The sequence below is a fragment of the Ischnura elegans genome, chromosome 13 (genome assembly GCF_921293095.1).
Source record: "Ischnura elegans chromosome 13, ioIscEleg1.1, whole genome shotgun sequence".
NCBI lineage: Eukaryota > Metazoa > Arthropoda > Insecta > Odonata > Coenagrionidae > Ischnura > Ischnura elegans.
The window spans coordinates 18,676,563-18,699,370 of NC_060258.1; the positions used below are offsets into that span (position 1 = coordinate 18,676,563).

At 36.2% G+C, this 22,808-nt stretch overlaps 1 protein-coding gene across 5 annotated transcripts; it reads right to left on the reverse strand.

Annotated features, from left to right (window-relative positions):
- Positions 1 to 1,636: 1,636 nt before the first annotated feature.
- On the reverse strand, positions 1,637 to 22,076 carry LOC124170439. Of its 5 annotated transcripts, XM_046549160.1 has the most exons (5): positions 21,927 to 22,076; positions 20,786 to 20,867; positions 11,028 to 11,129; positions 7,325 to 8,799; positions 1,637 to 4,522 (listed from the first exon to the last, which is right to left on the reverse strand). In XM_046549160.1, exons 4-5 carry the CDS (start codon positions 8,654 to 8,656, stop codon positions 4,517 to 4,519), a joined length of 1,338 nt encoding a protein of 445 aa, XP_046405116.1. In that variant the 5' UTR covers positions 8,657 to 8,799; positions 11,028 to 11,129; positions 20,786 to 20,867; positions 21,927 to 22,076; the 3' UTR covers positions 1,637 to 4,516. The 5 variants fall into 5 exon arrangements, with proteins under 5 accessions (XP_046405116.1, XP_046405120.1, XP_046405115.1 ...); XM_046549164.1 differs by lacking the exon at positions 11,028 to 11,129 and having other exon boundaries at positions 7,331 to 8,799; XM_046549159.1 differs by lacking the exon at positions 11,028 to 11,129.
- Between the last annotated feature and the right edge of the window lie 732 nt (positions 22,077 to 22,808).

A 22,808-nucleotide genomic window follows, 5' to 3' on the forward strand; every position in this document is an offset into this window, starting at 1 on the left:
CATAATAGCTCAAAAAATGCTAAAATGAAGAGACGTCGTAAAAGTAATGCCAGATTCAGATGAACAAAATCAATAAGGGACTACCTCTTTTGTTGCTAATTTAGGTAAAATCACGACGTTATTAATTTTGGCCAGCTTTTTCAATTTGGGACCACTGTCGACTATTTTAATACCTATTGTGTCAGTGACCCCAACCTCCGTGGTATGATTCTTACCTTGCGTTTAAGACGTTCTATAATCGATGCAAACCAGTCCGTTTGAAAAAATACCACTTATTGCTTTATTGCCTCGGTCAATGAAGGGGTTTTCGCACTTTTGAAGATCACTTCTCTTCAACATCTGCGCAAGCGATTTATACGAAGTAGTTCGCACGGGGTTTTCCAAAAATACTTCCCTCCAATTGGTCGAAAAATATTCCTTTCTCGACTTCACCTAGAAAATTAGTCACTTTATCTTTGTGATTCCGAAAGGATCCCAGTGCTTGTCCTACGTAAGGTAATAACAAGGGTTTCTTTTACCTGGATCGTGAAATTTCAGAGTTGAGGCCAAACTACCACTATTGGTAGTGAAGGATATCTACTTAATTTAAAAAGGTACTTTTTCCAATGAAAATGTGAAAGTGAGTGTATTATTCAGGGAATGTTATTCTATTTTCATCCTTGGCCGGTTATTTAGACTATTGACATTTCGTATGGGAAATAAATTGAGTGCTTGATAGTAAATTGCAAAGAAATTCATGACCTTATAGTTAATGAAAATCGAAAACCTTCGCATTAAAAACGTAAATTGGCCCTTCAATATATTCTCCATAGGTAAAATTGGGTAAAGGCGTGAAGACAAAGGAAATTTTAAAGAACGCTATGAGCTAATACTTTTTCAGTCGGTATTTACAGAAGTTGAAGAATGTAAGAGAACTATCGTCGAGTTTGAAATAAAATTTTGATGTTGGTTAGAGAAGGATACACCGTTCCCAGAAAACTTGCATAAATCTCTTCTTGAGACTTCTTGCTCATGTTGGCACCTGTATCAACATATTCCCATTGACTTAATCACACGCAAAAAAATTTGTGCTGGGCTGAAATGGGAGATCTTTTCCGAAGGCTCCTCGTTACTTTGAACCTTATTATATCAATAGGCATGTATGTGATAATGATAAAGAAATGTCTCCAAAACATATGAATCTTACTTTTAATGGAGGAGCTAACTTCTGATGAGGACAGTGACGGAATCCAAAGAAAACTGCTTGTGGGCTGGTAAATTTATTCTTTAAGTTTTCCCATGTATTACCCAATTATGTTAATTTATCATGAGTCATAAATAATTTTGTATGGCTTGCTTTCGATTGCATTTTCTAACATAAATTGTTTAATTAAGTGATTTCTTAAGAGTGTTCTCTCAGAAAAAACGTTGAAAGAAAGTTTATCTGTTAAATAACTATATCATTAACGCTGTTTAAAAGGTTATTTCATGCATTTAATGTGAACTTTTTATTCAAATAATTCAGTTTAATTTTAAACTTATTTTTTATTGCTACCGATTATTTTCAATTAAATGTGCCCTCTCAAATGAAGCGGTCAAAATAATCGATTTTAGGATTTTTGCAGTCTCCACAAATTTGTTTAAAGAAATCCCATAGTCAATTTTTTGGCAATATTTATTAGTTTCACGTTATACAGCCTTCAAAATATTTCAGCGAGATACTTAAACAAACTTATAAAGATATGATTTTTGGCCAGACTTTTCGATTGAAGATCACTACAAGCATTGCGATCAAGTCATGTTCATGCATTCAATGAGTATTAACTTCATTATTTAGTCTAACACTGCCTAAGTATATTCTAAAGTCTCTTTTTGACTTTAGCTCAAGTAAAACAAATAAAGTTACTTGGAATTTACCTTATGAGTATCTATGCACAATAAATTGAATAAAAATCCATTAATCGTTTTCCATCATTGAAGTAAGCATGCAAATTAAATTTCGTTATGTTATCGCAACACCCGAACTATCCTCCAACACCAGCCCTTGAGCATACTTGGCACAAGTGAAGTCATTAAGCCATTTTTATCCATGGTAAAATATTTATACATTTTATTCATATTTCTCTTGTTGAAAGAGTTTTACATATAAAAATTATCATAATAATATAAATGAAATATATTTTTCAAGGATACCTATAAACTTTTGCAAAACTGGATCAGTAGTAATTTTATCTGTAAATGTCAAAGGTAGCATAAGATTGACCAAGATGATTTATGAACCTCACTCAATTGAAAAACCATTTTTTCAATTATATGCTATTCAACATCATTAATGTTGCATTTCAGGTAAAGGTATTCCTCACACTGCCGTTAAAAATGTTTGTTTCAACCTAATAACAGTACACAGCATGGGTTCACGAAAAAATGAAAGAAAGTGGTTTTAACAGATTTAACGACATTCAGATTCCCTGTAGATGAGACTTAAGTCTGAGTTGTAAATGTTCACGTGGATGAAGAATAAAACCTGGTGGTAATACCAAGGAAAGCTTACACACAATATTAATAGGAAAAGCAAATCCTACTGCCAGGTTCTTATAAGCGATAAAAATTGGCTTCATTGCTATATTAACGTTACTTCATTTACATAAGTGTTACAAAAATCAATGCTAATTAACACTGATCCACTGATCTATGTATTCCACCAATTAATTCCGGGAGTACAGTGAGTTACAAAAATAAGGCATGCAGTCACATTTGCATAGATATTTTGAAAAAAAGATAGAAATTGCTTGTAAAGTTTAAAGACATAATTAGAACCATAAAAGAAGAAAAGTAAAAGTGAAGATTCATCATATGAAAACGGAATAACTTAAGTAAGGATCATTTTCAATTCAACTACGAAGATTAAGCAACAATTATTATTAGAGTGAATAGTTAAGTGATTAACATTTTTACTTGGAGATGTGAAATCACTCTCCAAGATTAATATTTACAAGTTAAAAATCATAATGCAATTAACATTCAAAATATTAACCTGGCACCAGACATGACTGTGAAATCTTATAAATCCAGAAAATATAACACCACCAAACAGAATATAATGAAATTATTACAATCTACTCACACGATATGACCAACAAATCCAACCTCCTTCAGAAAACAAACAAAACATAATTAGAACCATATTTCAAGTACTCCCACGTAGCAGAGGGAATACGTATGTTGTTCAACAAAAGTTTAATTACAGACAGAACCGAATGAGTAACGTATTAAATGCTGAAAATTAAAAAGTAAAGTAACATACGGTTACATAAAATGAAATCCATGCACATATTGAACGATTTGACAAATAATTAGCCATTATAAAAAATGGAGCCTACGACTAAAAGAACTCCGAAATGAAAATGAAATCAAAAAGACATTATAGAAATAGCTACATTTAATATTTATATTTACAGAGAATGTGTACAATGATAATCTATTACGCTCCATTTACTCCGACAAAACAAAGCCAGCTCTCGTTAGAAATAGGAGACATTAATCGTTGTTCATAAAAAAGCACATGCATATTTTTTTATGCAACTAAATATTGACTATATAAGAGTAATATTGAAAATGTATACGTGCATGTATAAAGACAATAATCCTCCCTAACACAAATGATAATATGATATCGACAAAACTGAATGAAAATGGTAAATAGTCACGAACATATGGGAATGGAAATTTAAGGATTTTCGTATTATTTGATTGTGAAATTTTTAAATGTCTCCAAAAATGTAAATTATGTATAAAAAATCAAGTCAAAACCTTTGTTTAGCTATAACTTAATACAAAACTGAATTTTACGCCATAGATTTATATCATAGGGCAGATGTTTGAACTCTATAATATTTAACGAATACATTGAACTACATCATGTTAACCTTTCAGCATCATTGCTGCAAACTACAAGGAAATGTTTTAAAATTGCATGGGCCAATCAATGTCAAAGAAATTAACCAATAAAAAACAATATTCACTAAAGGGTAGCATAAAAAGGAGATAACAAGGCAAAATATAATTCTAATAGTTGAATTAGGGCAACTTATGTTGCAAATAGATAGAATTGAAGATGGCTTGAAGCAATATAACAAGAAATATTAAATATGTAAACCAATATGGTGTGTTACTTCAAAAAACTTACAAATGCATACATGAGATGTAAAGTGTAATATTATAAAAAAATAAATATATCAGTAAAAAAATGAAATAAACTGTGACTAAATGATGTGCCCACATTATTGTAACAACACACCTCTCAAAATGTGATTACCATTCTAATAAAATCAGTACCATGTAGCAAACATGAAATCAATAAAAATACGAGTGTTTGTTAACATAAGATAAGTGTAACTATTACATGAAACACGCGAGTACTTAAGTTGACCCATTTTTACTAAAACTGAAAGGCCTCATGAAAATCTATTGAAGGTAAACGGAATATTCCTCTTCTGGACCAGCTCCATTGTATCCTTTAAAAGGAATCACGCCAAATTCATCTCTGAAAGAATAATAAACAGAAATTAATGGATGGCACCATGAGAAAAGAAAGCAATAACAACCAATGTGCTAAGTCACCGTTGGGTCCATAATAATTAATAGTGAAATGAGATATTACTCCCATTAGCAGAAATTCATTGGAATAATAATAATAATTAACTATGAAATATCTTCAAATAAATCTAAGTTCCAAAAAACAATTCTTTATTTTATCAGTAAAAATTATTGGATTTACTACTCTTTCAATTTTACATGTGCATCACTACGTTGATATATCATGGATTTGAATATTGACAATCTTCAACTACCTTGTATTAAATTAAATTAATCTTTGATAATTATCCATTAGATTAGAGTTTGAAGGTTTTGAATAGTCACCATTTTAAAGTAATGGCATCTTTGAGCATTTTAGAGCTATATTATGGGCTATCTTTTGAAAGGATATATTCAACTTGTAATATCAGGTGATAGAATATTTTATCAAAACTTCATTCCTATGCTAAATATGTTAAAATTACTACACCTGTCTAACAAGGAATCATACTACCCATAGAACACAGAGAAAGGACATGTTTAATGAGTAAGAAGTTTCATTTCGCCTCTACAAGCAAAACATCTAAAATTAATGGCCCACTTTTGGAACATATTGGAAAATTAAATTACGAACAAATTTATCAGTAATTCAAAACTGCGTTGATACTTAAATTTATGAATTAACTATTCAATTGCTCGTTTAGCTTTAAATGATTATTTTAATGTTTTAACTAACAAGGGGAATACACGACCTTCGCATCGCCGATCGAGCTCAAATTTTGCGAATCGGTAGTCTATGGGTACAAATGTAATATGCCGAAGTGAGACGACGCACTTCTCGTAAAATTCCAAGAAAAAAGCAATTAAAAATCGTAAAAATGAAGGTACGCTATATAAACTCTTTTGAACCCTTTGTTAAACAATAGGGCGACAGCCCAGTGGATACGGTGTCCGACTGTGGAGGTGAAGGTAGCGAGATCGATGCTCGCTCAGGGACCTTTTTTGTTGTGTTAATTTTAAAGGATTTTATTGTTTTAATTTTTAAAGTTCGTTTTCTTATCTTAGTTACTACTATGGAATATATTTTTAAAAGAGCTTTTTTTAAATATTTAAATCAGGAATGGATCAGCTCGGGATTAGGAACTGAGGATGAAGGGTGGATAGAAACCCGGCGTCGGCATTAGCCTGCTCTTAACGAAAGGCGCCAAGGGGACCACGGCTTAACATCCCATCCGACGGGCGGTGTAGTGCACAACTAGTGTAATCCACATTACACGCAGGGATTGAATTTAGGAATGCCCCTTCATACTTTACCGAGATTTGGGTGTGGAAGGCCAGTACACTGCCTCACCACTCCAGTTAATCCTTTATTTGCAATTTTCAGGATGGAACTCATCATAAAGACATGCAAAGCAAAGTGATTTGCGGCGCCACGAACAAGCAGAAAAGGCGTTTTTTCCACAACTGCAACGACTGTCCATAATTTTTGAAGGAAAACACACGTCATTTACATTTACGAAAAATTGTCTCGTGCCAGCGAGCTTCGAAGCAAACCATGCATGTTCAATAATTTTCCCGGAAACATACAATGTTATGTGGGTACTTGATTAACCTATAATAGAAGAATCGAATATTTGGGGAAAGTGTTGCAACTTTGTTCCCTCTTTCGCGGCCGACAGGCATGAGCGGAAAGGGGTGATGTATGTGTATTTATGACCGGTATCACTTTTGTATGTGTTTGGTTTGTTTGACGTGTGTTTTCCTTCAAAAATTATGGACAGTCGTTGCAGTTGTGGAAAAAAACGCCTTTTCTGCTTGTTCGTGGCGCCGCAAATCACTTTGCTTTGCATGTCTTTATGGTGAGTTCCATCCTGAAAATTGCAAATAAAGGATTAACTGGAGTGGTGAGGCAGTGTACTGGCCTTCCACATCCAAATCTCGGTAAAGTATGAAGGGGCATTCCTAAATTCAATCCCTGCGTGTAATGTGGATTACACTAGTTGTGCACTACACCGCCCGTCGGATGGGATGTTAAGCCGTGGTCCCCTTGGCGCCTTTCGTTAAGAGCAGGCTAATGCCGACGCCGGGTTTCTATCCACCCTTCATCCTCAGTTCCTAATCCCGAGCTGATCCATTCCTGATTTAAATATTTAAAAAAAGCTCTTTTAAAAATATATTCCATAGTAGTAACTAAGATAAGAAAACGAACTTTAAAAATTAAAACAATAAAATCCTTTAAAATTAACACAACAAAAAAGGTCCCTGAGCGAGCATCGATCTCGCTACCTTCACCTCCACAGTCGGACACCGTATCCACTGGGCTGTCGCCCTATTGTTTAACAAAGGGTTCAAAAGAGTTTATATAGCGTACCTTCATTTTTACGATTTTTAATTGCTTTTTTCTCGGAATTTTACGAGAAGTGCGTCGTCTCACTTCGGCATATTACATTTGTACCCATAAACTACCGAATCGCAAAATTTGAGCTCGATCGGCGATGCGAAGGTCGTGTATTCCCCTTGTAAGACAATAATATAATGAATCATGCCAAATAATTGCAAACAAATGTGTATTATTCTCTTTTACACAATAGCAAAAAAAAAAACTCCAGACTGCAATGCCTTCCAATGTACAGCAATGTATTTGCTCCATTTCTGGATATTGATTAAAAAAGGGATGCAAATTGATAAAAAGGAAGTTAGGTATTCATTTTGTTTCAATATTACAGAGGAAGGGGAAGTATAAGTGTGAGGAATAAAAAGAATTACTTACCCTCACCTTGGCTAGCAGTGTTGGCATCATGTGGTTAGAATACAAGGAGAGGAGGAGAGGGTGGTACTTCTGCAGATAATCTCTTCCTTTTGTGGATCCATTATCAATGATTATCCAAGGGACAGCAGCTGCGAGGTGACATACCCTTGCCAATTCCGTCTTCATATTCAATGCATCAATGATCCACCCATGTACCCCCTTCCTCCTCCTCCTCTCCTCCAATCTCCTCTTCCTCCTCTCCTCCGCCTCCTCTACAGCCCTCATCCACTCTCTCTCACGTTCCACATCTCCCTTGCTATACGGCCTCCCCTCATTACCAAAGACCAATTTCAGAGATAATTGAGAGAGGGCCCTAGCTAAATAAGCACATATCCAAGTCTCACTACCCCATGCACTCAAATACACACTGTCACTCTCAAAATCACAAAATGAACAGAAATCACTCCCATCCCTCTGAGTCCCATCCAATTGCACAACCTTCTTCTTCATCCTTCCAATGTTCCATAAATCGCAGTCCACCATCACCTTCACCCAATCATCCAAACACAAATATTTTATAATACATGCAGTGCGATCATCTACATCGTACATTCTCTCATACACTCTACGCATTATATCCACTCCATTTCCAAACACTAAAGTAGTCCTACGCAACATGGCGTCCACACACTCCTGTCTAGCTGCGACTGGATCCAATTGTGCTGGACTGATTGCACCCTCCCCTCCTAATTCAAACCTTATAGAAGTAACATCTTCCACAGTCGACGTCACCGCCTCCTCCAAGCAGCGCAACAATGTGTCTCGTCCACACACTTGCGCCTTGAGTTCCTCCAATGATGATATCAGCTGGCACATTAGCGATTTCATCTCCTGCCTCAATGCGTCCACAGAGGACTTGAGGGATTCAATATCCTGATTATTCCTAGCTACGGGTGTTATGTGGTCATCGCTTCTCCTGGATGATGACTCCAGGCGTTGCATCATCGCTTGATCCCTCCTGTGAACCAATGTTACCAACTTTAGAATGAGGGAGCGGTCCAATTCTTCTGGGAAACGCCGCACCATCTCCGCGGCAGAAGAAACTGCGTTCAATTGAGAGTCATCCTTAAGATCTGTGTCTGCCCCTCTTGCAAGCAGCTCTTCCACCCAATCAGCCTTCCCAAGCCTCACACCAACATGCAAGAGAGTTCTTTGCCTCATGCCCCGAACATTTACATCTTCCAACATGTCCAGTAAATCTTTATGATGGAGCAATGAACCAGAATGCAATCCTATTAATAGCCTCTCCTCAACACATTCCTCCATGTTTTTAGTAGAAATGATGCTTGCCATTTTAACGGAACAATGAAATATTTAATTGAATGTTTGATAGACTTAGCAGACAGGAAGGCACTAATGGAAACAATGCGTGGTGGCGATGGTCTGAGAGAAGTAAGACACTATCTCAGCGTTTACAAGGAAGGATGAAATAATGACTGCAAAGAAACGGAATGAATATGAAATTAATACATAAAATAAGCAAGAGCAATAATTACATAAAAACTTATATTAATACTCAAACTAAAGAACTAGCGTACGTCTGACTTGAGAAACAAGCATAAATATACTACGCAACTCAAAAAAAAGACAAATGCACAGAAGTGGTATCTATCAAAATCCATTACATGCACTCATCATTTTTATGATTAAACTTCTAATTCTAAGCTTACCTGAGCAATATGATTATCAAAAAAGATTTTCGGGACGGTATGTAAAGGACAGAAGAAAGCGAGTGCCTTATTAACTACCAAATAAAGATTAAAAAGAAAATTTCCCTTCCATTTGATTCACTACTTAGTCACACAATATTTCTGATCAGTGAAGTAACTAGAAATATGTTTTCGGGGGATTGGATGGCAAGGGGTTCCGACCCCCCTCTGGGAATATTATTGAAAAAAAGACATGCCTGGAAATACATTTTACATTACTTTGACACTAGAAAATTAACGCAAATGTAGTGATTAAATTTCTAAACTGGAGAAATATTTAAAATAATTTTTTATTTTCTGATGTTTTGTGGCATTATCCATTCCCTCAACCCTCCATAGTTATGCCACTGATTCTCATTTTGTTAACAACGATCGGAAAAATTCTAAGCTGTGCAAAGACCATGGAAAGCCATCAGAGATGATGCCTGGTGAAAACTGCTGACTAGGTTATCACGAGAGCGTACAATTTTATTAAAATCACAGAATGAATCTAAGGTTTTTATTAGCCCAAAGATTGATGATATGTAAATATTTAGCCTATCCTTTTAAAAAAATAAGAGTTTGTTAATTAACAGCGAATAGGACGCTAGCGCATCTGATTGACGATTTTCGTTCGACAGAAAAGGTTAGCATGGTAGCTTGTGTTAAATCTTCCTCTGAGAAAATAATTATTGCCTCATTTACCCATTATCCGTATATTTTTCTGTCTCCAACCAAAAAATATGTCTACGAAAAGGTGTGACGATGCTGGCAGTTCCACGGATGTGAAGAAAAAACGGAAAACAGTGACGTTAGAACAAAAACTGAATATTAACATAAAAAACATTATTAAAATAAGTGAACAAGGTGCAACTGCTGCAGAGATTGGTCGAGTTATAGGTTTTCAGACGAAGACAGTCGGGACAATTTTAAAGAATGAAGTGGAAATTAAAGAATTTGGGAGAGTTGCCACTTCTCGAAGTGCCGCACATTTATCTCGCAGCAGAAGCACAGTTTTAGTGAAAATGGAACGCTTGCTTACTCTTTGTTACGAGAATGAAATGCTAAAAAAACAGCCTGTAGACCCATCAAGATTTCAAAGGAAACCAATGGCAATTTATTGTGACCTCACTTAACATTTGAGCATTCCTGAGCCTTTCACTGCCAGTCGTCAAAATGAATGGTGAAGCAGCCAGTGCTGAGAGTGAGGCTGCCAATACATTTATGGAAACTTTTAGAGCAATTGTGGAGGAGGGAGGTTACCTGCCTCAACAAATGTTTAACGCAGACGAAACGGGGTGATTTTGGAAGCGCTTGCCGACAAGTACCTGCATTTCAATGGAAGAGAAGACCATGTCTGGGTTCAAAATGGCCAAAGATCGATTGGGAGGAAATTCATCAGGAGGTTGTAAACTTAAGCCAACGTTGGTGTACCATTCTGGGAACCCCAGGACACTCAAAGGTTTATCTTAAGACCGTTTGCCTCTCATATGGAAAGCCAACAAAAAAGCTTGGGTTACACAGAATGGTTTGCCGACCATTTTTGTCCCGAGGAAAAACGGTAAAGAAAAGAATCTAGATTTTAAAATACTACTCCTTTTGGACAATTGCCCTGGTCATCCTCCCAATCTCGACGAATACGTTGAAAATGTAAAAGTTGTCTTTTTACCACCTAACACCACAGCACTCCTACAACCCATGCACCAGGCTATAATAAAAACATTTTAATGTTATTATCTACGCAGGAACTTTTCGCAGGCGATGACTGCAACCAACGATGAGTCGGGCATTACTCCTTGTGAGTTTTGGAAGGCATATAATATTAAAAATGCAAAACAAAATATTGCGTATGCCAGGAATGAAGTTAAAGTATCAACTTTGCACAAAGCTGAAGGAAGGTTCTCCCAGAACAAATTGTTGGTTTTCAGGATAGTACGGAAGCCATCAAGGACGAGATTAACAAGATTGGGAGAGACCTTGGGCTGGAAATTTCCGGGGATGATGCAGAGGAGCTGTTGGCATCCCATGAAGAGAAACTCTCAACAGAAGGCCTTCTCCAGATGAAACATCAGAAGAGTCTGGAAGGGGAAGATATTGGCGAAGTCACAGTAGTGAAACAACTCCCCAGCCGGCACAACGTTTTAAATAGAACCAAAATATACGTATAATTTCCGTATAAAACGGAGAAATCATATACGTTAAGAGAAATCATATACGTATATCTTGGAGAAAAACTAGAGAAATCCAAGAGAAAGATTTCCTAAATACAAGAGAAATCATTTCTCTAACGGCGAGTAGGGCGCCGCGTAGAGGCCATGCAACGAACTAACGGCGACTAATACTCGATGCTCGCTTATTACTACCTTTATTGCTAACTCTAAGCGGGATGAGGTTTTCACACATTTTTACACACAAAAAATCATAAGTCTCTAAACAATTATCTTTATTTAGGCACATCTACACCGTTATTTAAAAATAATTTTTAGACATCTGCCCGTTCATTCGCCCAAGGCCTTTCCCACAGAAAGCTCCATTTAGGGCCCACAGTTCCCCTGTTGTCAGCGTCTCTGCAAATAAGTATGGTATAGCTGTTAAACGTGATGACGAGATAAGAATGAAACTCACCTCCAATGTCGAGGAATAGGTAACAGTATACTCTTATCAAAACGATGATTTTCGTCATATCCTCACAACACTTGGGATGTACGACTTATTTCACATTTAAAACACACATAGGTGACTACAATTAAAATATGACTAATACGGTACTTATCTTGACGTTAGATGGGTAACTTTAGCGCTGCAATAACATCATAGACGACAAAGGACGATAGAAATTCCGGACTATTAGGATATAACAACACCAACGAGTTCCACTCAAGTTATTCCACTAGAAGATAATTTGAAAATGCATAATTCAAATATTAATAACGAACATGGAAAGAAATGCTGTTATATTATACGTTATTCCAGTAACATTGCACTAGTAAATGCTAGTCAACATGGAGAACAAAAGAGAAATTAATAATACGTACTTCAAACAACTTCTTCCATGCTTCAAATACAGATCCAATTGTTTACATACTCGTCTGGGTAAATTTCAAGGCGTGAGACAGGGCAGGGGCTACTGCGTTACTCCGTTGGTAAAAGATACTTCATTTTCAACCGCTTTCACTCATACAGCACGAGGAATAATAGAGACAAATTTCAAAACATTCGTGATTGCAATCGTTATTGATGTTGTTACTCGAGCAGCATGGCAGCATTTCGATTTCAATCATATCGATTGTATGAATCGATAGTCTTCTTGTATGGCCACTTAGCAGACGAGAAACATCTCAAAGTTGGGTATTGAGGACATCTCGTCCCCTGAAACGTGCCTATTACGTTCAGATGAATTATTATAAAGTTGTACCAATGTCAACATGAAATGAAATTTATCGTTAGGGCTAAGGGAATAAAGTTATTCTTGAAATCGAAGCAGTTGTACTCATCACAATAACAACCTTTCGCGCACAATGGTCCACTTCGAGAATTTAAAATGCTAAATAGTATGTTATAATTGTTTATTTAATGTTGGAACAAAAATATTAATTAGCTCTCCAACCGTGTGAGTCCTCCGAATATAATTCAAAAATAATTTCACTGCATTATTAGCGCTAGAGCCGTAAGTAATCTTGTGGGCTCTCTGCGAACAGAAAAGATAGGGAAATTCCTACCCTGTGATTTCTCTACAGATATATTTTCTCCATTTTTTCTCTTCCATTTATGTAAAGAATTTCTGCTGTGCCGGCTGGGTCACTGCGAAAGACATTAGGGAGGCTATGAAACACATTGAGTGTGCTATGAATATATTCAGAGATCACAATCCTGACCTGAAAGAGAGTGCAAAAGTGTGTCTGGCGAATGAGAGTGGTATGGCTTGCCGTTGAGAATTATGTCGAGATAAAAATAAGGCCGCCACCCAGAAAACCCTTGCTGAATACTACTTCAGGAGTGCCACTAATTCCCCCTAACCCCAACCCTCAACATCAGATCAAGACAATTAACATTTGTGTTGTTTCTTTGCTTATGCTAAGAGACAATTTGTGATGTTTTGCCATTAAAATACTTTCCAAATTTAGTTTGCATATTTCTTTTAATAATGCCTCATTCCCAACCTTTTATCGTTGTGCTGTGCTGAAATTGTTATTTTGCTGAAGTGAATTATCGGTAATGAATGTTTCTTGCGACTTCTGCCAGGTTAAAGATTTCATATCAGCGTGAAAAGTGACTTTCTATTCATCCTCTTGCGCCTGAGTCCCTGATTTTTTTGATTTTTTGCCCTTTAATTTATATCTTTGGCCTGGTTCAGGTGTAGGTCGCAACGTGTTTTTAAAATTAACGGCTCCGATTTCTGGCCTCCTTCGATTCAGATCTGGGAAATTCTGGATTCATTACAAAGAAATGGAACGTGAGGAACCAATTAAGCTTTTTATATTGTTTCTTATGGGAAATACTGCATCGTTTAACGTTGTTTTGCCTAACGTCTAGTTTATCAGGGACGAATAGACGACGTTAAACGAGGAGTCACTGTACCGGCCATTCTGCGATCAGAAAGAAATTGATGATGATGATTGGTTTTACGGTTTAATGAAGCAGAATCCTTCGATAACCCTTTGCAAACTAGAGGCAACCTTGCTGGCAAGAGCCAAGGGCTTCAACAGGACAGTTATGAGTGCATTTATTTTTCGATCCATCAGGTCTTCATGTGAAACACGTATTTTCCACTGGAAGTTAATACAATCATGTTGAAAGTGGTTCCTCTACTGTTCAACTCCAATGAACCATGATAACCCCCAAAGGTTAAAAACAAGTAGGCGAAGCTACCTCCTCTGAAAATCGCTCCTCGATGATATTGTGTTATATTATAAATGCTCAGGTTAATACAATTCCTCCATTTTTTGATTTATCTTGAGTGAAATTCTTCCCAAAAAATACTGTTCAAGTGTCCCATATGATCAGTAGGTGCTTCAAAGCTTTCTGGATGGATGACTTCTAATTTATTTTTACTGGTTTTAAAACATTTCATCGATCATGCAAAACGATCTAAAGAAAATTCAGCATTGCTAATTTTACACAACCATGAATAGTATATGCCTGTCGATGCTAATGAGTTAGTAAAAATGAATGAGGTGGTACTGTTAACTTTGCCACCCCACTGTAGTCACAAACCTCAGCCATTAGATAACTATGTCATTGGCCCTTTGAAAAAATATTTAATTGAATGTGGATGGCTTGGACACCACCTAGGAGAGAGAATAACAATTTGCAACTTGGCTGAGTTATTGGGTACAGCATGTAAAAAAAATCATTTACACCTAACAATATTATTTATACGTTTGGTTCAACCAGGATAGCCCTGTTAACTCAAGTATTTTTAATGACAAAGACCTTAACCAAGCCACTGTCAAAGATCAGTTTGTTGCACCATTAGAGTTTCATTTAGTACCCGAGGAGAATCTCCATAGCCCAGGAAATTCCGAGGTGAAAACTCCATTTTAGAGGGCAATGTTGTCACCCCCTGAGGAAAGAAGCCCTTTCCCAAAAACTACCCACATAATATCTAAAAATACTATATAGAATAAAAGATCACAGATCCCTATGGATACACCAGTTAAAAAGAGACTGGAAAATTAATGTCATCAAATAAGAGGGAGAAAAAAATAGCCAGCTCATAAGGATGTAAAAAGAATCTAAGTTGAAAATCAAAAAAAAAAAAAATGGAAGAAATAGCAACTGATTTAGCATAGAGTGACTACATTTACCAAAAATGACATTTGACAAAACTTAAGCCATTAAAATAATTAAATTTTGATGAAAAACATTGTATGCAGTGATTCAAAATTAATAAATACAAGAATACAGTAGAATCCTGATTTAAGGTTTTTCAGAGGGGACAAAATTTAAAACACTAAATGAGGACCTGCCATTTTTTTTCAGATTTTAGGGTCTGTAATGATTGGAATGGCTTTTTATGAATAAAAAATATTATTTTAAGTAACTAAAAGGTGCTGAATGCAGCAAAAAATTCTTTAATGAAATGTTCTCTGCCCTATGAAGGTTGGATAACACTTTTCAGGAATCAGCTAAAAAAATGGGTAGTAAAAATAAGTAATGAGAGAATGACAATTGTTTTAATGAAATATTTTAAGAAAATTATAATAAACATCAACTTAAAAGCATTCCCACACAGATTATTATTATGGACATATTTTCGTTCCGGATTTTCGTATTTTTCCGCGCTCATCTATTCTACCGTGAGTATGCGGTGATTTTTTTCCAGCATGAGCGATTTATTTAGAGTCATGGACCGTGATAGTTTGTCAAAACTCTGATTGTCATTCTCTTTTGACATTAATTAGCACCAGATAAATATTTTTGAATCAACAGCGATATCAATCAGCCGCATGTCGATAAATTGGCTCCGGGATATCTAAATTACATATTAGATGTAAAATAATGTTGTTCCGTAGGGAAAGAATGCTCTCACTCACGGTCATGACAGGGGAAACACTTCCTCTGTGCTTTCGCTGTTCCTCCGTGGAAACTGACCTTGTAATGGATTACAGAAAGAATCTTCTAGTGAACTGCGCAATTGATAGTGGGCCTCCTCTTCTGAAAAGAAAAAGTAGCAGACTGAAAAAATATTGGGCTAATAATCGACTACCCGTAGGTAGTGGAGTTGAAAGGGGCATAAACCATCAATTGAAAACGATGAGAAAACCATTATTGTAGTGGCCCTCGGAGGATAACTCGTGTCATCAGTCATCACGTATCATCGAAGTCAAGTTCAAGAAGTGAAGGATATGGTAGTTCGAGGTTATTAAGGGATGACTTTGCTCCATTAGATCGGATCTGATACAAAAAGTACCTGGTGTTTGGATCAGAAGGGGAGCGAAACGTTACGAGAAGACAAATCAACCAACTTGCGAGTTGAAGGTCGCAGTGCTGCGCTCACGGAAGAAAGCAGTCGAAGAAGCATTCCCCGGGAGATTCTATCGACTCTTGGTAAACTTTCATGAGACCGTTCTTGTTGATGAGCATAAATTCGAAGATTTGGATGAATCGTCATGAAGAAACGTTATAATACGTTATATAAATCAGGCAAAAAAATCTTGAGCGGGACAAATTTTCACGACCATAAATGCGGAAAAACGCAAAATGCGGAAACACTAAATACGGATAATTTTTACATTGCCCTAATAGGGAATGAATCGGGACCCAAAAAAATAAACGGCTAAATGCGGAAAAACGTTAAATGCAAAGACGTTAAATCCGGATCCGACTGTACGTATTTTATATCTGCTCATGAATCTTGGATAAAAATTTCTCGATTATTATGCTCGCTTTCATGTATATTTAACCAATTTATGTGAATAAAATCATTTGTACGCTCAATTAATTTAAACTTTGTACTTTATTGAATATGTCTGAATAATTCTGTCCCACTCTGCCCCAACCTAGGACACTATTGAAGAGAGAAGAAATCTAAGCATTTCAACTATTTTAAGTCACTTGTATTACTTGCAGATTTTTTATACATTTTAAAACATAGGTTTAAAACACTCTCCGAGCAAAGATGCCAATAATTCTGCAGGAATTAAAATTGAAATGATAAAACTGTCCCACTGTGCCCCAGTCTCCCCTTCCATCCTTGCAGGTAGCGCTTGGCTTAAATAAGGATTATAAATACTGTATCAAGCAATGGAAACTTTCTGACCATTAGATATTTTAAGAGGTGAATATTGAGAGATGTTTTCTGTGCCTTATGCATGCATTGGTAAACTCAGGTGATGTAGAACTCCTATCTACTCGTACAGAAACTAGGTCCCTGTGACTTCACGTGGAATGGCATCGCATGGGTGTCAATCTGGCTTTTTTCAAATGAGTTTAAAATTGACCATTAACATTCCTCTAAACAGGTATTTCTAAAGCCAAATAATTTGTACATAATGAATACATAATGGTGGGTAATGAATTGCAATAAATGCCTTTCGTTTTCTTTGATGAAGGAAACTACCCTATTGTCTTTTAATGCCTGAGCTTTAGCCTAAACTTTATCACTGATCCCTAAGCATTAATTATGTTTGACCATGCTGCCAACTTTTCATTAATTAAGGAAAATATAAAGCACTAATGACAATATGCTAGACAATCAGAGTACATATCACAAACAAAGTCAAATCGCTCAGTAAGTGCATCATTGTTGAACACCAGCATTTAAAAAAATAGCTCATTTTTCACATATGGCTTTTATGAGTTGAAAACTAATTAATAGTGATGCTTAATACTTTTCCTTTACATAATTACCAGCTAAATTGACAAACAAAACCAAACGCACAGGAATAAAGGTGACAGGCACCGATAGTTTTCTTTACCCACCATGTGTGAGTCAACGATCTGCTATCTACAAGCTATTCTGGTGATGTAACAAGTACCTCATTCATTCAGAAGTAAAAGGTATAGTGCAAATTAATAACTTATTCACATAATTCATTACATTAATAGTGTGGTATAGTAGCATTCCAAGTGCACAGTTTCCGAAAAATATCAGATGATCAAAATACTGAAATTGAGGATCGTAACTGAAAAATCCTGGATCTGTCTCCTATAAATAACCCAGTGCACGATTAAAAACCCTAATTAATTGGAAAAGAGGTGAGCACTAGTTGAAACATCCCTAATTGGGCTACTAAATTCCATTAAGTACAGTGTAAATAGCCTTCATTAGTATCTTCTCGTATATCACTTACAAAAGTTTGTTACCATTCATGAGACGGTGATTTTCTAATGAAAATAATAAAATGTGAAAATCCTATAATGTTAACAATCATATTTTATAGATGTTCAAGGCCACTCGGCCAATAAATGTGAATAAATGACTTTTAAATTATACGCTTCACCTCCAACATTTGATACACACCCGGATATGTAATCCTGTTGATAACAGAAAACTTCAAAACTTGATGGTCAAATGGTGTCATTGAAGGCTCTAAAAATACCTTAAAAACAAATTCAACCACAACAACAAAAGTCACAAATGATATTTGCACATTTGTAAATCGATTGATTATCGGGAGTTCGTCGGAGACGCATCAGGGGAACGGGATGATGAATTAAAGAGGCAGCAGTACATCCTACGACATGCTTTATTCACTCTACCAAACCAACTGACGCCTCCTCCACGCGCGTCCCATCGGCGCAACCGTCGTCCGCCTCGTGTATGCTGACCCATCGTCAGCACCTTCCCACCCCCCACCCCTCGAGATGAGCGTTCACTCCTACCGTGGGATTGCGAGTCAGCAACAGCGAGCGACGAACGGAAATCGACGGTAGGTGGGGAAAATGAAGAGCAGTCATTTCACATTAGACAACTCCACGATAATTACCTACATGCTATAAACAACAAACTCTACCACCTTAACCAGTTTTAAAGCAAATGCTATAATTATCTGGCAGGATTAACCAAATAAAAAAACTTCAAGCCAATATATTCATTCATTGCCGTCATTGTTAACTTATCCCACAACAAGAAAACACAAAACATCAAGCCAAGCGTTCAGGGTTGATAAAAATCATGATTTTTTTCAAAAAAATCGTTTTTGTTGATTTTTTTATTTAAATCAGAGTTTAGTGATTTAAATCAGAATTTATTGATTTAAATGAGATTTTTATGATTCTCCATTCATCAAAAATTCAGTTATTTGCAAAACTAACTATTTGGGCAGCATATTGAAGAATGATCGTTTGCAGAAACAATAAGAGGCAACATACTCTAAACTTAATACAGTGGAACCTCGTTAAAGCGAGTACGGGCTATAGCGAGACCCCCGCTATTACAAGAGATAAGCTGATGCACCGCCAATTGACCCTATTATATGCATGTTAAAAATTCGTTTTCACGAGGCCCTTTTGGTGTTGGCTCTCGCCATAGCGAGGGTTTCACCGCCCGAAAAAATTACATCAACACTCCTTCATCTCTGTAATTGCTAGCGATCTGTTTGAAATGAAGTTAATGGAGTGCTCAGTCTCAAATTTATGTGGTAAACTGTCGTTCGACACATAAGTAGTTAATTTCTGTTAATATTGTGGCATTAGCATTCGCGAATTCTTGATCTTCTTTTGTTCCTCGGGCGGCAGAAAGCAGTCAGCAGCGTACCCGCACGTTCCTGAGTTGCGTGAATAGAAAGCATTTGATGGCAGACACCATGGCCAAAAAAACAACAAACACGTCTAAGCGAGAAAATAAAAATAAAGGAGTAATATGAGAGTGTCGAAATTAATTTATCTTCCTATTCGCTCTCCACGATTTAAGAAAAACAAAAGCGCCCAAGGAATGCAGACTATGTAGAGTTATAAGAAGCTTTGTTCGGGTGGTTTTGCCCACTCCAATCTGCGGGAACTTCTGAGGAAGGGGCTACGCCTAAGCCTAAAGCAAAGTATTTAAGGATAGATTGCGAATCAGGAATTTCAAGAGTGAGGAAGGTTGATTATACTAATGCAAAGCACCAAAGCGTTATCTCTTGTCATAATTGCTGGTGATGCCGGCGGTGTAAACCTGAAGTCGTGGAAGAATCACCAATAATATGTACATCAATAAAATACACCAATGGAAACATTTGAGGTATTAAATAACCACGATACGGTTTTATTAGTTAATTTTTGAATTTTCAGTGGAAAATACCAAAATAATAGAATGGTTACGTAGATGCACTGATTAAGTGCACAGAAAAACGGCTTCGTCAGTTGTGCATTGGCATAATAATTGACAAAACCATGCTTTGCATGATTTTCATTCAATACGGCGCTTATAAAATGTTTGAATAGTTAGTCGTTGTTTGAGTAAGGAAATTTAGTGATGCAAAAAAAACATCGTCTTTCGTCTGGATTTATGCTTACGTTTATCGGATAGAAACTTCTTTGTCGCCGCACCACTCCTGTTCCTGTATAATTGTTCGCAACAGGCATATTGGCTATTATTTGCTCCACCTCCGGTAAAGCGACAATTCGCTATAGCGAGTGTATATTGGTGCACCGTGGGGTGTCGTTTTATCGAGGTTGCACTGTACGACATTTAGTCAATCAGGGGAGAGAACTATGGAAATGCCAATGGCATCAAATTAAAAATTACACCAGCATATTATAAAATTGCCATTGGAAGTATCAAATGTGCTATATTATGCGGTTCTAAAGCATATGAAGTTTAGAAAAATTCTGTAATTGCAACTTTGTATGGTGCCTACGCTTAGAAGTTAAATCAGAAAACAATTTTTTTTTCAACCGATACTCTAGTATTCTAACCAAAGCCATTTTTTTAAATTCTCATGTTAAATGCATTCCTACAGTATCATTTCTATTTAAGAGCAACCATTGTGCTGATAAATGTCGATTCGTTGTATTAATTAAGAAATAAAAATCAAAATTATGCACTTACAGCTTCCTTTTCTTGACTCTTTAAAAATCAAACATAGATCACATTATGATTTAAATCACCTGATTCAAAAAATAAAAATCAAGTGATTTAAATCGCGATTCAAATTAATCAACCCTGCAAGCAGTACTGAGACACCAGTTGGGTGAGATGACTGATTTAAACACAAACGATGGCATTGCAGCGAATGGAATTTAGCAGTTTCTCACACAGGAGACGAAAAAAAAAACAGGATTACGATAAATTAATAATAATACCCACTTGCAGACTCAAGAGATACAGGAAGGGAAGTCTTTCTGCCGATTTTGTTGGAAAACCTCACGAGAATGAAAATGGATTGGACCTGGAAAGGAAATGGGAGACAGATGCAGATTAACAAATTGGCAGATGAACTAAGTACGTTTACGTCATTTCACGAACATAATGGCTATACCAGAGAAAATGGCAATAAACGAATACATGCAGAAACTTGCTGACTACAGCCCCATCTCGGTGAATAAAAATTAAATATTGCCACAATTTCATAGAGAGAGGACAAGACCAAATGATAAAGATAGCCGAATTATTGCACATTCCACAACCTACGCGCACATGGAATTTCATTATAGTCAGAAAACATTTACCCCAGTAACAAGTCAATGTTCTACACACAACATTTACACTTTAAAACTTACACGAGACCGACAAACATCGACTGAAATAGTTGAAAATCAGACATAGAATGATGGCACAACGGGCGCAGCAATGGCATAATTTTCAATACAAATAAGGCGGTGACTGTATACTTTTGTCGAATACAAATTTTCGTCGTCTCTTCACCAAATTTAGGATTCAAAACATACTTCATATTCTAAACAAACAACGGGTGGGAGGAAGCATAGCGACGCCTATCGAATTAGTTGTATACACACTACTAATCCTAATGAGGGGATGGATAATAATTAAGGGTATGATAATAATAACATATTCATTGGTCCAGATACTTTACAAGAGTTAAATATTGGACAAGTCAAACATTACTGTCCTTATAATTATCAACATTATAAACAATATAAATATATTAAGTCCCTGAAAATCACAAGATTATAAGTAATAGACGAAGCACAATCAACGGTGAGATTCAAAAAATCCAATTCGTACAACACGACAAAGGTGCAACGAGTAAACGAACATAAACTCGCCAACGAGGAATTATGCGTAATCTCAATGCCTAACCTAAAATGCATTCAGGAGCTGAATTGCAATCATAAGATAACCTGAAGTGAGGCATGCATTTAGAAAGTATTCAAATATGTAACAAGAATCATGCTGGAAATGAGAGGTACCAAACATATCAACAGAAGTCACTGCCTTATTACATGGCAATGTTAACTCACAAAGGTAGGATGCAGATTTCAAATACCTCGTATTATAGGACGATGAATGAACTCAACAACGGGAAATAAAGCAGGAAATCCGATTAAAAACATATAAGACCACGGTCACACCATCAACACCTTAATGCATACGCAAGACATAAGCACTATGCACTTGTGACACGTGGCATAATCGCATAGTACCCAGAATGCCACGCAAGTCAAGACGCAAGTAGAGACGTTGCGACCATTGAAAGTTGCTACATTTCAAGAATCGCTGCGAGAGCGGCATTTCAATGGCAGTTTGTTTCTCAGCTGGCAACGATACGCCAGTTGTGACGACAATAATTGATATACCACTATTTATAAATACATTTTAAATTTAATTATTTACTCAATTGTTATATTTATCTCTAATTTTTCGTCAAATTCAGTGCCAGGCTTATAGTAAGCCGGCAAGTTCGACTGAATAAAAAAAGTCAGTGAAATTAATATCATTAAAAAAATATCCTAGTTTACCACTACAATGGTGATATTCAGTTACAGAGTTTTTTGAAGGCGACTGACTCAGTTTCTGGGAAAAGTTTTGAGCTTATTTTTAATAGGTTTATTTTTTATTGAAAAGAATGCTGTGTAATGGGACACAAAAACACATTTAACGACACCGGAATTTCCTCTTACGCCACGAAATCAGAATAGAAACAAATCATTCACACTAAAATATCACGGGAAAAGTTCTTTAAAAACACGACTGCAAGAGCCATATTTCGTTTTTGAAAAATGTTACAATAAATGTACTACTTTAACAATGGAACTGACAAGCCTCCAAAAGGAATTACTCTCGGTTTGAAAATGATGATAGTTTTGTCTACATTAAGTCAATATGTAGAGGAAATACATGCAAAAGTCAAGTAATATCATCTTAGAAG